This window comes from Chrysemys picta, chromosome 8 (assembly GCF_011386835.1).
Source record: "Chrysemys picta bellii isolate R12L10 chromosome 8, ASM1138683v2, whole genome shotgun sequence".
In the NCBI taxonomy this organism is placed as follows: Eukaryota; Metazoa; Chordata; order Testudines; family Emydidae; genus Chrysemys; species Chrysemys picta.
The window spans coordinates 104,528,106-104,543,434 of record NC_088798.1 but is presented as its reverse complement, the minus strand read 5'-3'; the positions used below and the strand labels follow the sequence as shown (position 1 = coordinate 104,543,434).

Sequence of the window (15,329 nt, the reverse complement as noted above, 5' to 3'; positions counted from 1 at the left end):
GGGCCCGGGAGCAGGGCTGGGACCGGTGCGACTCACCCAATCCAGGGGGCACACTGCCATTCCAATGACAATTGCATCTGCAGGCAACGCTGCCCCTGCACTCTCCTTCTAGCGCCTCTGTGACGCCATTGGATTATGCCAGCACCGCGGTTCAACGGGCCACCTTCTCCCGCCCCCAAACGCCTCCTGCGAGCACTGTGGGGGGGCTCCGGTTCTAGTGGGGCTGAGTGGCGGGGCGGGGGAGGTGTGTCCAGGGATGGGCTCACAGCTTAGGTTTGCTGTTAGACAAGACAGGGATACTGCGATGTGCCCCAGCTGGGGCTGAGCTGTAGGGAGAGGCAGCCTCCATCCCTAGGCAGGGCCGGGTATCAGCCCACAGAGCTCCCTCGTACGTCACACCACATGGCAGCGGTGCACGAGGGGGAGCTGGCGCACCAGCTTTTCACCTTGCCCCTGCAACTGGGACAGGAACAAACCTGGGCGCCTGGGGAAGGTTCCATCCTCTTCCTGCAGCATGGCCTTTGCTACCCCAGACCATCCAGCATCCTCCGAAACCCCCCACCCCCGGGCTGAGCCACTTGGGAGTGCTAGAGAACCCCAAACTGCCCCTGCCATGAGCAAAATGCATGAAGCCCAAGGCAGTTCTTAGCTAGCCTTTAATTTTACCCCAAGTAGGTAGAGCGCCCACCTGATGCTGCAATTGGGCCAGCCAGGACGCCTAGCATGCCTAGGGGGGTCACTCCTGGCTGGGTGGCTGGGGTTCGAAAGGACACAGGCAGGCCAGACTGGGTGGGATAACGGCGGTTTTATTTTCGAGCATGGTATACAGTGATGTGGCAAAATGCGCGTCAAAGAGCAGCTGGTGAAGCAATGGCCAGGAGCACCTGACGCGGTCTCTGTGTGGAACAAAGGCGTCCCAGCAGGCCAGAGCCACCGGGGCTGGTGTGCCCTGCTTGAGCGGGTTCTCTTTGCTTAGTGGTGAGTAATGGACACAGGCAAGCCAGCCTCAGCTGCACTCGGACGCCTGCGCAGTGGGGTCACACAGCATCGCGGTGATGAGGGTTTGGGACAGTCCACTGGTTCCTCCCAAGGAGTCCTCAATCCATGGGCCCCTTCCCCTGCTGGAGAAGTGGCACACTCTGAATGGAGCCATTCCAGCCCCCTCCCCAGCCCCACCCCCGGTGGGACAGCTCTCTGCCCAGCCCCCTCTGAATAACCCAGCTTAAAGGGCCCTCGCCCACGGGGCACTGGGGCTGGCCAGTGTGAAAGGGGAGCCCAACGTGCGGAGTGGGTCTGGATGAGCATCCCAGGAAGGAGCCCGGCAGTTAGAGATGGAAAAAGCTAATTACTAGGGGGCCCGAGCTAAAGCCCATTGAAGTCACTGGGTGTCTTGGGATAAGCCCTTAACTGCCAGGCTGGGAGCTGCTCCCCAGCGGAGAGCATGCAAGAGCCTACAGTGCTCCGCCCCTGGAGGACATTTCATCTCTGGTTAGTGAGCTAGTTGTGTCCCTGCACGACTGCCTGGCTGCACGTGTACTGGGGGGGCCTGCCGTGTCGGAGAGCAATGTCGTTCCGCACTGCCCAGCGCTCATCAGTAATCAGTTAGTATTTATCTGACCTACAGCAACTAGCATTTAACCAGCGCTTGCCATGACATGCCCCGTGGCCCATTGGGCTTGTGCTGTCCCAAGCGGACAGGCTAAAACATCCCCCATGTCACACCTCCCTTCACTTTCAATAACCTCTGCGGTGCCACGTCTCTCGCTAGCCCTCGCCTCATTGTCCTGGGGCTCTTGTCCTGAACTGCTCCATGCCCCAGTGCGCTGCTCAGCCCTACACACCCATCACCCCTTCTCAGCACTTGCCCACACCCGCTCTGAACACCTACCTGTCCTCCCTCTCGCCACACACATCCTCCCTGCCGCAACGACCCGGCCCAGGCCCCCTCACGCCCAGCCACGGCGAGCTGTGCTTGCCTTGGCCACGTGATTGTCTCTGTGTGATCGAGTGGGGCCCGTCCACTTCACTGGCGCTATGGATCCATCAGCCACAGGGTGTGCAGACGTCACAGGGTCCCACCCAGCGGCTCTTTCTAACCAGTCTTAGCAAACCTGGTAATAATGCATGTGATTTATAGCCAGGTTTTGGGGGGGGGTTGGTTTTGTGCTCCTGGCTTTGTTGCGAGGGTCAGATTCTTGCCTCTCAGCGCTGCAGACTGAAATGCTCTCTGTAGCCCCAGGTTTCAGCATGGGTCAGCAGCGACATGAGCTTCCCCCAAGAGTTGTGTCTCTAACCTCTCCTGCATGGGGCCACCGCTAGGAATGAGATGGTTCCCAGGATCTTCAGGGGAGGGCCACCAAATGGCATCAGTAGCAACCCTGTGGGATGAACCGCTGTCCATGAGACGTCGCACTGGGACCCGGAGCCAGTAAACAGTTCTCTCCAGCGGGGAAGACTTTTGGTCTTGCCTGGGTCTTCCCTCACAGCAGTGACCTGGAAGCAATCCCTGGAGACAACCAGCCCCACAGGGATGAGCTGGCTGCTAATGTCCTGGGCACTTTAGCTAATGACCAAAGCCGCGTGCACTGAGAGGGTGCTCCCTCCCTCTCAGCCCATTGGCCCCCCTCAGCAACATGCCCCTCGGCGCAGGGCTTCTGGGCTAGAACAGAGCTCTGGCTGCCCCCTCGTCCTGTTTCCTGCGAGCAGCCCCGGCGACGTGTGCGCCCACATCTCTGCAGCCTGGTGGGGGCGCTAGAGGGCGGAAGGGAGCTGGGGGCGAAATGGGAAGGAGTTGCCATGAACTTTTGTGAAATGTTTTTTTTTTGGCTTGTTTAGGGATGAAAAAGTTTTTAAAAAAAGCCTTTTTCAGGGTGTCTTTGCTGAAAAATGAAATGGGACATTTCCAAAGAAACAAATCATTGCCCTGGAGATTGCCCTAGGGAAGGGGGGCGGGGGGGACATTTTTCCTTGAACAAAATTTCACATGAAAAATTCCAACTGGTTCAAAGGGCTTGTGTAGTTGCCCCAACTAACCCCTAGAGGGCTCCACTTTGTGGACTGTCGCCTCCTCCTGGGAAAACATGGGCCGAGGCTGTGACTGTTCCCTGACGGGGGGCGTGGGGGTGTGTGGCATGCGCTCCCTGGCTGTCACTCTCTGTTGGGTTCATTGGTTTCCATGCTCACAGCAGAAGCTGGCTCTTAGCATGTGATTTCGCCCCCCCGCCCACGCCATTCCTTTAGTGAAACCAGAGCGGCAGAAATGCCCCCGGGGGGCTCTGGGAGGCCAAGGGGCTGCGGGGCGGCAGGGGGGGCGGAGATCTAGACACTCGTGTGCCTGTGCACGGATATGGTAACTCCCCGGGGGAGCTGGGCCCAGCTCGGACGCTTGGGTTCGCAGAGGCAACCCTTTCCTCTGCTTGCTCCCTGCAGAATAGCGTTCCCCTCCCGCCCAGGGTGAGTTTTTGCTCTGGCTGGGGAGGGGTGAAAGGATGCACCCGTCTGGGACATGCCTGAGCGTGGGAGTGGCCCTGGTGTGGTGCGCCAGGAGCAGGAGCCAGGCGACTGTGCTGCCCCGGCGGCTCCCCACAACCCCACCCCGCAGGGCCTGGGAGCAGCACAGGGGGCTGGGAATGGGGAGAGACCCCTGAGCGCAGGCGGGGCCGGGCCGCCCTCCCTGGGCTCACCCGGCATTAAAGCCGGGCGCACTCCTCCCTTGAAAGGTCAGGGCAATAAAACCAGAGGCTGGGAGGCTTATCGGGGCAGCTAGGGTAACACCAGACACCGCTCTGCCAGCCCATGGCTGCGTGCCACCCTGCCAAGCATACAGAGAGCGAGCGAGTGGGGGGACCAGCCCGGGGCGAGCAGGAGGGGCTGGGCTGGCCAGGGAAAAAGCCAAGGGGCTCAGGCGTTGGTTTTCTTTCCCCAAGACACCGTGCGTGGCCGGGGACCATGCCACGGCGGGGGCTTCGTGGAGAAGCTCTGGCTGCTCTGGGAACCTGCAGCAGTGAAATACCGTTGTGCAGCAGGGTCTGCAGTGCAGTCTATCGCTTAGGCCAGTGGGCACATTCAGATGCCCCCAACCTCCCCTCTAGTTTGCGGCAGCCTCTCTCGGAGACTGGCTATCGGCTAACGAGGCTGATGATTCACCCAGTTTCAGAGTCCCCACAAACGTCGGGCCAGACGTGCTGCCGACGACTCCAGAGCCCCATGGCCAGGTGGGTGGCAGTGCCCGGCCTGGCCCAGTGACACGCTGGCATGCACGCCTGTCTGTGCATCCACCTAGAGCCAGCCTGGAGAGGGCCTTGTACCTTCCCGGGGCCTCCTCCCCAGAGTCCCTTCAGCACGGCTCCGGTGGGCTCCTTTCAGCTCCTCCTCACAGCCAGCCGGAGCGCTGCAGGGCAGGGGGAGTCCTTCCAGGGCAGTGCCCGGGACCCGTCGGCTCCATCCATTTTACCCAGCAGGCCACTTGCCAAGAGGGAGCCTCTCTCTCGGGCCCACCTCCAACCCCACCCCCGCTGCTTGGGTCTCGGGGTTGTTCATGGCTCAGGCCCCCAGGCAGGGTCCAGGGGAGAGTCGGAGAGGGCGGCCGCACACGCGGCATGGCTCTAAATCGCTGGTGGCTCCACTCAGGCCCCTAGGACAGGCCTCCCCGGCGGCCATTCTCCAGAAGCAGGCTTTAGCTACAGCCAGCTTGGTTGGCGAGGGCGCATGGCGCACGGTAGCGGGACGTTGGCGTGGGGAGTAGGCTTTGGTCACAGGAATGCTGACTCCATCATGCCCTGCCTGGGCACTGTGGATCGGCCTAAGGCACCACCTGCCCCGTGCCGGGGGAACTCCGGCTCCCCTCCGGGATATGAGCTACAGACTCGCCACGCCTCCCTCGAGCGCAGGGAGCTGCCTTGCCTCCGGGGCCCTTCGGCTGCGGGGTGGGAGCCAGGATTTTGCTGTTCTCTCCCCCGAGGCAGCTCCATTCTCTCCTGTCCTCGCCGCCTCGGCTCCGGCAGCCCTGCCCTGCGCTCCGAGAGTGGGACAAGCCCCCAGCTGCCGCAGAGCTCCGGTCCTTGGGCTGCCGGGACTCAGGAAAAGCCAGGCCCTGCAGCAGGGTTTGCAGGAGCAGCCGCTGTGCAGGCTCTTCCCCCTGCCTTTCCCCAGGCCCTCAGGCAGCTGGAAGCAGGCCTGATCCCTGGCCTCCGCAGAGCCCACAAAGGAAACAATGGGATTCAGAGGCAGCAAGCTGGAAAGCCCGTGGCTGGCGGCCGCCCAAGCCCCCTCGGGCCACTCGCTGTCTCTCTGCTGGGGATTACGCAGCCGGAAGGACGGTCTCAGGGCTGCCTGCCTGCCGTCTGTGGCCCCCTCGTCCCGGGCAGAACAAAAGCAGCGCCAGGCTCCCTCGTCCCACGGGGCTGAGATGTCATTGCTGGTTCCAGTCCAGCCGGGAGAGCAAAGTCTGGGGAAGCAGAATACGTGCAGGGATGGAGTGAGGGGCTCAGCAGCGGCATTGGCTTGGGGGGGGGGGGGTGGAGTCTGGATCCGGCAAAGTTAGCGGGCACCATCCTGTGGCTGGCTGTCGCAGGCCAGACTGGCATCTGCTGTCTAAACCCTTTGGGGAGAGGTGCTGCGGAGGTGGGGAGAGAGATCATCTCTATCATCTGTCCCCACAGCCCCCAGCATTCTCCGCCCACTGCCGCGTGGCTTGGTCGGCAGGACTGGGTGCTGGCGAGTCTATGCATCAATTCAATGGGCTCCAGTCGTGTCCTTGCTCACGTCACTTGTCTCTTCCTGGCCTAGGAGGTGCAGGGCGCTTCCGAGGGCAGGCGGCCCTGTTTCAGCCGCACGCTCCCGTTCCAGCCCCGGGGGCAGATGTTAAAGCTGCGGATCCCGGGAGACTTGACCCCAGAGTCTTCTGAGTCGATGGACACATCCGAGTCCGTGGGGGACCTGGAGGTGTAATGCTTCACGGGGGACCTCGCTCCCGCAGGGGGCGACTGCACCGGGCGAATGAAGGTCGGCGAGTAGGAACCCAGGCTCCTGGGACTGGTACAAGAAGATGTGTTGGCCGGTAGCACCCCAGCGCTGGCGGGTGGCATGAGAATCCTGTGACCATCCGTCCAGGTGGCTTTTGGAGATGGCACTGGGTTCCTGTAGGTTGGAGAGTGTCTGGCTGTGGTGCCAGGGCTGCTGCCAGCTGTTGCGTTGAGCGCTGGTGCCCCGGTGTTTGCGGGTAATGTGAAGGACCTGTGCCCATCCGTCCTGGTTGCTCGCGGCGACTGCAGTGGGCTGATGTAGGTCGGGGAGTGGCTGCCCAGGGTCCTTGGGCTGATGCAGGACGAGGTGCTGAATTGTGGGGTCCCGGTGCTGGTGTGTCTGTGCCCATCCATCCTCGTGGCTCTCGGCGACTGCGGACTCGGGGAGTGGTTATCCAGGGCTCTCGGGCTGCTGCATGGAGATGCGCTGGCAGGTGGTGCCCCAGTGCCAGCGGGCGGCGTGAATGGCCTGACGCCGTCTGGCCCCAGGGCTTTGGGGGAGGAGCTCTTCCTCCTGGCAGCATTGATGATGTTCCTGGCGAGCTGGGCCTGCATCTGCCGGCTGGCCTTGGGCTCTGCCTCCTGCCGCAGTGGGGAGAGGGACCTCTCGCTCCACGACGGCGACATGGGAGGAGGGGGGCTCCTCACACTGGCTGCTCGCAGGGCCGCCGCAGGCCTTTCCTGAGGCTCCGGCGTCGGGCTCGCCCACCCCTCGAAGGGGCTCGGGTGGGGCACCAGTCGTGGGGTCCAGGTCAGGGAGGCAGGCAGGGACACTCTTCTTTCCTGCAAGGGGAACACAGAGCACAGCTGAGTGTCAGGCTGACAAGGGATGCTGGGACAAAGAGCCAGTGAGGGACCAGGAGACCGGAGCATTGGACTGGGAGTTGGGGCTTCTGGTGCCGCCACTGACTTGCTGTGTGACCGCAGCCAAAGCTTGTGACCTCCCGGGGCCTCCGCTTCGCCGCTGGTAGAGTGGATAATAACACCCTCCGCACTGGCAGCTCTGGGAGCAAACTGCTTAATAGCTGGCAAGAGCTTTGAGATTCTCAGATAGCACAGAAGGGCAAACCCTTCCTCTGTCTCCTTCTCCCTTAACCCTGCCCCCTCCCATCCCTCTCAATCAATGGCTGGGGCAGGCTGCTAGATGTGATGGCAGGCCAGGAAGCCCCGCCTTCAAAAGGTGGGACTTCCCAGAGTGAGACCACAAACCTGGCCAATCAGCAACTCCCAGCAAAGCAGGCTGTGTGCCTAAAATACCAGCCTCACCCACTTGACCTCTGCTATCAGAGACAGCACAAACCCTTGCGAGACCAGCTCTGCCGTGGCTCTACCCAGCCTCCTTGGAGCACTCCCTGTGCTCAGCGTCAGAGGAGGGCTGTGCTGGGGGGAGGCGGCAGCGGGGCATACTGGGTTATGTTAGCACCGTGGGCCCATTTATTCATCCCGGAGATCAGGAGAAGCAAACCACACGTCCAGGCATTTTTGGCCAAGAACATCCTGCTTTTTTCTGATGCCTCCGTCTGCCCGGCAGGGACTCGGGGTCCGACGCTGCGCCCCTTACTCACGCTGAGTAGCGCTTGCTCTGACCCCCTTGGGACTACTCCCGAGTCGGTGCTACCAGCGTGAGCGAGGGCTGCCACACCAGGGCCTCACTCTGGGAGTGTTCAGTACTTAATGCCTCCCTTCAGCCCCCTCACCCCTTTATAGCCTGGTGCCCATTAACCACCGCAGTGTTGCATTGCTCCTGTCTCCTGGGGCCCTGCCTAGCTCTCCCTCCTGGTCTCACTCTCTGGAGGAGCGCTGGCTTGGCACATGCCAGGCTGTCTCCAGAGGCATGGCGCCCAATAATGCTCTCAGCGTCCTCAGTGCCTGGGGAGGGGGGGCTGGCCACCGGGGGTAGCCCCCTCCCTCCTGGCAGCAGGGAATGGAGCAAATGGCTGGAGAGATGCCGTCAAGCCAAGCTAACGGAGAAGGGATGCAGAGGACGAGGTGGGGGGAGGGGGAACAGGACGGCATATCATTAGGCTTCTCTTGTTCCGCTCGCTCCTCCTCCCGTGCCATGCACGCATGCTGCTCAGAAGCATGGAGGCCTCATTGACAAACGGGTGAGAGCCCTGTCACACAGGCTGGCCAAAGGGAGGTAACGCCAGACACAGGCAGGCAGGAGCCTAGCAGGCCAGGTCCGAGCAGGGCATAGGTGCCCAAGGAAAGCGACATGAGGCAGGGCTGGGGCCTGGAGCACGGTGCGGCTGGGATAATACTGCCTTGGGCCAGTAAAGCAGGAGGAGACAAGAAGCCAGGCAAGGGCTTTCTCAGCTCTGGTGACCTCGGCCTCAGCCAAAGCCCAGGAGAGTCCTTCCATTGACGTCAATGGGCCTTGGGTTAGATCCCCTCTGAGCTTCACTTCCTGTTCCTTCTGCAGTGCTGGCTCCACGCGCTCCGGCTCGCTCTCAGCCCAGCTCACGCCTCCTAATCCCTGCGCCCCGATTCTGTTCCTAGCCCGCGCGCTGCACACGGCAGGGCCAGCACCCCCAGTGCTAGCAGCTCACCATCCACAGGCATGCTGCATCCGCACAGCAGAGACTGGGCCTCAGGGGACTGGGATCAAACACCCCCCGGCGGCAGGGACGGTTTAACGTTGGGCTGGGCCATGCGGGATCTAAAGAGGAACCCGTGGGTCTATCTCCCTGCCGGTCCCGCCAACCACCCGAGGCCCTTCCTGCCGCCTTCCGCTGCTACCTCTTGGTCCTGAGTCTTGGCAACACGTAACCTCTGCTGTGACAAGGACACGCAGCCGCCAGCCCAAGCTCTGCCTCCGACCCTGAAACGGCTCCGCGTTGGACACTCCAGCGGGGAGTGGTTCAATTCCCTTTGCCGGCAACACTCCAGCTCTCTGGAGGTCCCCTCTCCCAGCCCAGGAGCTGCAGAGGGCACCAGGGCATGGGGCTAAAATGCCTACCAGGCCCGATGGGACCCAGCTCAGCCACACCCCAGACAGCATTTATCAGCTGACTAGACCAGTGGTGGCAAACTACGGCCCGCAGGCCACATCCGGCCCATGGGACCCTCCTGCCTGGCCCCTCAGCTCCTGCACCAGGAGGCTAGCCCCCGGCCCCTTCCCTGCTGTCCCCTCTCCCCCGCAGCCTCAGCTCGCTTGCTCCGCTGCCGGCGCAATGCTCTGGGCGGCAGGGCTGCGAGCTCCTGGGGCAGCGCAGCTGCAGAGCCGGGGCCTGACCCAGTGCTAGGAGCTGCGCGGTGGCGTGGCTGGCTCCAGCCGGGCGGCGCAGCTGCCTGTCCGGGTGCTCTGGGCGGTGCAGCTGTAGTGCCGCCAGCCACCAGTGCTCCAGGCAGCGCGGTAAGGGGGCAGGGAGTGGGGGGGGGGATTGGATAGAGGGCAGGGGAGTTCGGGGTGTGGTCAGGGGATGGGTGTGTGGATAGGGGTCAGGGCGGTCAGAGGGCAGGGAACGGGGGTTGAATGGAGCAGGAGTCCCCGGGGCAGTCAGGAAGGAGAGGGCAAGTTGGATGGGGTAGCGGGGGGCAGTCAGGGGTGGGGTTTCTGGGGCCGGTCAGGAGACAGGGAGAAGGGGTGGTTGGATGGGGCAGGGGTCCTGGGAGGGCCGTCAGGGAACAGTGGGGGTTGGATGGGGCAGAAGTCTGGGGGGGGCATCAGGGGCAAGAAGCGGGGGGGGGGGGGGGTCGCTTAGGGGGCAGGGCTGGCCCACGCCTGGCTGTTTGGGGAGGCACAGCCTCCCCTAACCGGGCTTCCATACAATTTCCAAAACCCGATGTGGCCCTCAGGCCAAAAAGTTTGCCCTCCCCTGGACTAGACTATCCAACTATCTAGCAGGGAGAAGCTGCTCATGGCACATGGGCGCCCCCTGCGGGCGCAGCCAGGGCTGCCACGCTGGGTCGGTGTGAAGGAGAATGAGGAGGGCAGACTGAAAAGTTTCATCGAGACACACAATAAAAATCCTCCCTCCTCCAAAACCCAACACTCCCCCCCCCAGGTCTGGCCTTGCCAGCCAAGGGGAACTCCGGAGGAGCACGCAGGGGCACACCCTGCCTCTGCACCCAGGCTGGATTTGCAGTGGGCGTGTTCAGTCGAGACAAGGAATTGGGCTGAGCTCTCTCCCCTGCAGCTGACGGTGGGCAGTGTCTTTGGACCACGCCAAGTGGCAACTCTAGGGGAGCCTTACCAGTGACTAATGTAGATGTAGCCGTGTGCATGTAGGTGCTTCTGCGCCTGCCCCGGTGCGTGTGCACACGGGCCTGTCTGTGTGTGGGCATAAGGCGGTGAGATTTCAGCAAATGCAGACAGAGCCAAGCCAGCGTTCGTCAAGCTTGCTTGCTAAACTAGCAGGAAAACCTGCGGCAGCCGCCTGGCCTGAGTACATACTCAGGCTCCCAGGTAGGACGGCACTCAGCCAGCCAGCCAATGCTGCTGTGGCTTCACCGCTATTCACTCCAAGCTAAGTCACGTATGCCTACAGAATTGCGGCAGGACCTGGCGACTTTTACGTAGCGTTCCAGCCAGAAGCAGGGTGGCACAGATTCACCTCGGAGCGATTGCGAGGGACAGCGTTCTGTCACTCCGCCCTGACGTCACTTTCCTCTTGAGGAGAGCCCGTCAGGAAGATCAAATTTCCAAGTAAGTCAGGGAAACATCACAACGGCGAATCAGCCAAGCACCGGAGTGGGGCGTAGCATGGGTGTGCGGGGGTGGTTTTTCGGAGACAGAGACACTGCCCTCTGGCACCCCACTGACTTCACATCCTAACCCGCGTTTACACAGCACCTCTGATTCCAAAGGCTCTCCCAGGGTTTTACACCCGACGGGACAACTCTGCAGCTGGAGTAAATTGACACAACTCAGTTGACTTCAGGGGAGCTTTGCTGATTGACACCAGCTGTACGTGTACAGAGCGAAACGGCGGGGGAAAGCCGAATGTAGTCACTAGGCATGCAGCCGGGCAATGGCCTCACCGGGCCAACTTTTGCCCAAAATGCACGACGAGATGGTTGATTACCTGTCACATCTCTCTGGGCCTATGACATGAGGGTCGCCCTAAATGACTTTCCCTTACACGACCTAATGTGTTTCTCCATACTTAGAGCACCAGCAAAGCCAATACCCAAGAATGGCGGAGCACAAGAGGCCCCTCCCCACCACGCCTGCTGCCACCAGGGGGCTGATGATGGAGGAGGAGGAGGGAGTGGGAACAGATAAGCTCCTTGGGCAGGGCCAATCTTTTGATGCATTATCTGGACAGCACCTACCACAATGGGGTCCTGGCCCAGGGCTGGAGGTTCTAGACCCTCCCACCATACAAATCATAAATAATAACCCTGAAGGTACAAGCCAGGCCTGTTAGTTTTGCTACGCAGTGTGTCAAGCTCCAAGAGGAAAGAGCAGAACCAGACTAGAGATCTGTGCGTGTATTCAGAGCCAGTAAAGGAAACGGACACAGAGGAATTAAAAGCACAGTCGAAAGTAACCTTGTTAACATGGAAAAAGTGGAGAGACCAAGTGAGCTACAAAACCTTTACTAGCGTTCTGCCCTGGGTTAATTCAGCAGCTGGGATGGTAGCTACATTTCCAATACGCATGCTCAAAAGTGCAGGGAAGGCACCGAACTGGTGAGCGCTTCCTCTCTGCCCGGTTCCTTGCTCTGGAACGCTCCTTCCGCTGCATTTGTTCCAGGATGTGCTGTGAGTCACTGGCCCATCCCTTCCCCGGGAAGAGCCCACCCACCTGTCCAACTTGACACTGCCAAACCCATGATCTAACTAGGAAATGAGGCTTGTCCAGGTGCTGCAGAAGCTAAGGGCCTAGTCTAGCTGGCAAGCGTGTCTGGGCTTCCTCGGGTCACGGTTCTGGCTAGTGAGCCTGGAAATCAACCTAGGAACAACCTCTCCTTCTGCAGGCTCAGAGCAGCTCCAGTGATGACAGTGGGGGTTACCTGCATCCTGTAGCAGAACAGGCCTCCTGTGTCTCCCTGGCACAATCTAGCCAGGGAGTTGCCATGCACTGTACTGTAGCTATCCTGTCACTGCATAGCAGTAAACCCCTCCCCAAAGGCTGGGCCAAGGGGCCAGGCCCTGCAGCCATCGCTCAGCCCTAGAGCGGGGAGAAGAGTGAATCACATTCTCCACCCTACAGTCAAAGATTTCGTGAAACTCACTGAATAAATTATTTGACGAGTATTGTTTGACCATCTCTACCTGGATCAACGCCCTGTGAGCCCAATGGGGGTTTGACCTGAGTAAAGACTGCAGGATGAGCCTCTTCCCCTGGAAATACCCAGCTCTTCCATGACAGCCAGTAACACCCAGCTATCCCATGAGATTAACCCTGTAATTGTCCCGCTCTTCCATGACAGCCAGTAAACACCCAGCTATCCCATGAGATTAACCCTGTAATTGTCCCGCTCTTCCACGACACCTGGTAAATACCCAGCTATCCCATGAGATTAACCCTGTAATTGTCCCGCTATTCCACGACACCTGGTAAATACCCAGCTATCCCATGAGATTAACCCTGTAATTGTCCCGCTATTCCACGACACCTGGTAAATACGCAGCTATCCCATGAGAATAACCGTGTAATTGTCCCGCTATTCCACGACACCTGGTAAATACCAGCTATCCCATGAGAATAACCCTGTAATTGTCCCGCTATTCCACGACACCTGGTAAATACCAGCTATCCCATGAGATTAACCCTGTAATTGTCCTGCTATTCCATGACGCCTGGTAAATACCCAGCTATCCCATGAGATTAACCCTGTAATTGTCCCGCTATTCCACGACACCTGGTAAATACCAGCTATCCCATGAGATTAACCCTGTAATTGTCCTGCTATTCCATGACACCTGGTAAATACCCAGCTATCCCATGAGATTAACCCTGTAATTGTCCCGCTCTTCCACGACACTTGGTAAATACTCAGCTATCCCATGAGATTAACCCTGTAATTGTCCTGCTATTCCACGACACCTGGTAAATACCCAGCTATCAGATCGAGATTTACCCTGTAAATGCCCTGCTGCCATACGGTAACTATTGTTCCATCCCATAAGTACCTGACCTACTAACACCCTGCTACTCCACGGGCACTTGCCTCATATGTAAATCTGTTTCCATAGCCTAGCATTCACCTTGTCACTTCTAGCTGTGCCTCGCCAGTGAAATGGCAGGTAGGAGGTACAGTGAGCAGTACTGGCACTTCCCATGGACCGTAAGTAACACATCATTGTTTTGCTTGTATGGTAACGTTTCATTACCCTGTCTGCTCCTGATGTTGATTCCCTGTCAGTAATTGTTTCCCCAGTGTCCCTGCCTGGGAATGCTGACTGGAGCTTGTCACTCCTTCCACCCTGGCCTGGCAAAACAAGGTGTCAGCCAGGCTAGTGGGATCACAGAGAGACCAGGCAGATTAGACTGTAGCATTGGGGGTACCAGCATAAATAGTGCCCTAGCTGTGGGAATTTTGCATGATTCATTTTACTAGCAAATCGCCTAACAGAACCGGGCTGTAAATTGCGGTGCATGCCACAGACACACTATAAAGTGCTAGGTGTCGGTTTAACTGGAGACCTTTCCTCCAGCTGCTTTTTAACAGAACAATTCCTGGCACCGTTCGACGGAGCTGTCTGTTTCCTTATCCCTGAAGGTTATGTTGCAGGTAGCCTGCTTTCCCCTGTAGCAGCCTGTCCTGCTGTGCCTGGCTGTAAAGGTCCTGTCCCACTGTGTGTGGGAATAAACCTCTTGCAGACTAGGTGTCCGCGAAAGGGCTTTTTCTCTTGCATTCTAGTATATGAAGCGGTATCCTGCAAACTGCAGAGCGTTACATTCCAATGTGAGCGGAGAGTGCTTCGGACATTTGCAAACCCGAATCCCTACATTAAACCTGATATTTAGGCAACTAAATCTAAGGAATAAAAGAGACCTGATTTTCAGAACTCGGGCTGGTCAGAAATTCGCTGGCCAAACTGGTTTTCAGTGGAAAATCGGGGTTTCGATTCAATGAAATTCTTCCCCATCAGTGTCTTCTTTCAGCAGAAAACGTAGAGGAAAACTGTTTTTTTCCAACTTTCCCTGAAATTTTCCCCAAATCCCCCTTCCATTTTCTGACCACTTCTACTCAGCCTCGCCATCTCCCATTGACTGCAGTGGGACCTGTGGGGGCTCAGCACCTCTGCAAATCAGACCACCTTGATTTAGATGCCTCCATAGGGATTGAGGTGCCTACAAATCCACTTTGGTTGGAACATTTTGGCTTAAGCAAATCCATTGCAATGTCAGGTTTCGCTCCCTAGTTAACCACGCTCTTGGCCAGCTGAGGAAAGCCAGTGACACCCATTTGAACTCTGTTCCTGGAGTCTCGTTAAGCTGCACTGATGCCTGGGAGACCCGCTGAGGATGAATACAAGACCCGGTGTGTGAACGCACAAGCTATTCCAGAACAGAGGGGTAACGCAGCCCAAAATGCACTTGGTTTGCTGATTTGAGGAGTGCAGGTCAGTGTGACTAGTGCACGAGTGTCTGTCCTGCAGGGGCTAGGTTCTGCTCCCAACTCCGCTGACTTCCCCTGACACCCGAGAGGACCATCTGGCCCAAAGCTTTAATAGCATATAAAAAACCCACCCTGCAGCATCAGCTGGGACGTGCTACGTGGCACTAAGCTATCCCTGGGGCAGGCCTCTCCCAGCTGCTGTGCCATCTTTAACAAGAAAGCACTGCGCACTCCCCTACACACCCCAGCTGGCTAGTGCAGAGGGGCACCAGGACCAATGCCCCCCCTCCTCTGCCCCTAGTGCATTGACCCTGCAGAGTCCCAAGGGAGTATGAAGTGGGTGAAGCCCCCTTTCTCGTACACCCAATATCTGACGCTAATTCTTTGCTGGGAAGGGAGCTAAAGGCCAGGCGGAGACTAGCAAGGTTCTCCTGTCATCCCAGTGCTGCAGTGGCTCTCCCTGTGCTCTGGGGGGACCTCGAGTGATGCTGTTAAACTAAGGCAAAGAACAGAAGAAAACAGGAGAAACATAAGGAACAGAAGACAGGAGACAGAAACAGACGCTGGATGGAAATGCCACCGCCCCCTTCTGGGAAGCCCTTTGGTAAGGTGCGCATGACAGAGTCAGTGGAGAGGAGAGGCCGCAGCTGAATGGCCCGTGAAGTTGCAGAGAGGACACGCAAAAGGCTTTGCAAAGCGGAGGTGGAAATTCAGAAGGCGAGAAGAAGGGTTGATGCTCCATAGCGTTGCCAGACAAGAGAAAAGAAAAGGCACCAGAGTTCCGGCTGTT

General features: G+C 58.9%; 1 protein-coding gene across 2 annotated transcripts in view; it reads right to left on the bottom strand.

Annotated features, from left to right (window-relative positions):
* Nucleotides 1-790: 790 nt before the first annotated feature.
* SYNPO (synaptopodin) overlaps nt 791-15,329 on the bottom strand; it is a 44,049-nt gene continuing 29,510 nt past the window's right edge. For both annotated transcript variants that reach the window (XM_005295801.4, XM_065556026.1), the window contains exon 3: nt 791-6,806. In XM_005295801.4, coding sequence (XP_005295858.2) covers nt 5,784-6,806 — 1,023 coding nt within the window. In that variant the 3' untranslated portion in view covers nt 791-5,783. The remainder of the gene's footprint in view (nt 6,807-15,329) is intronic.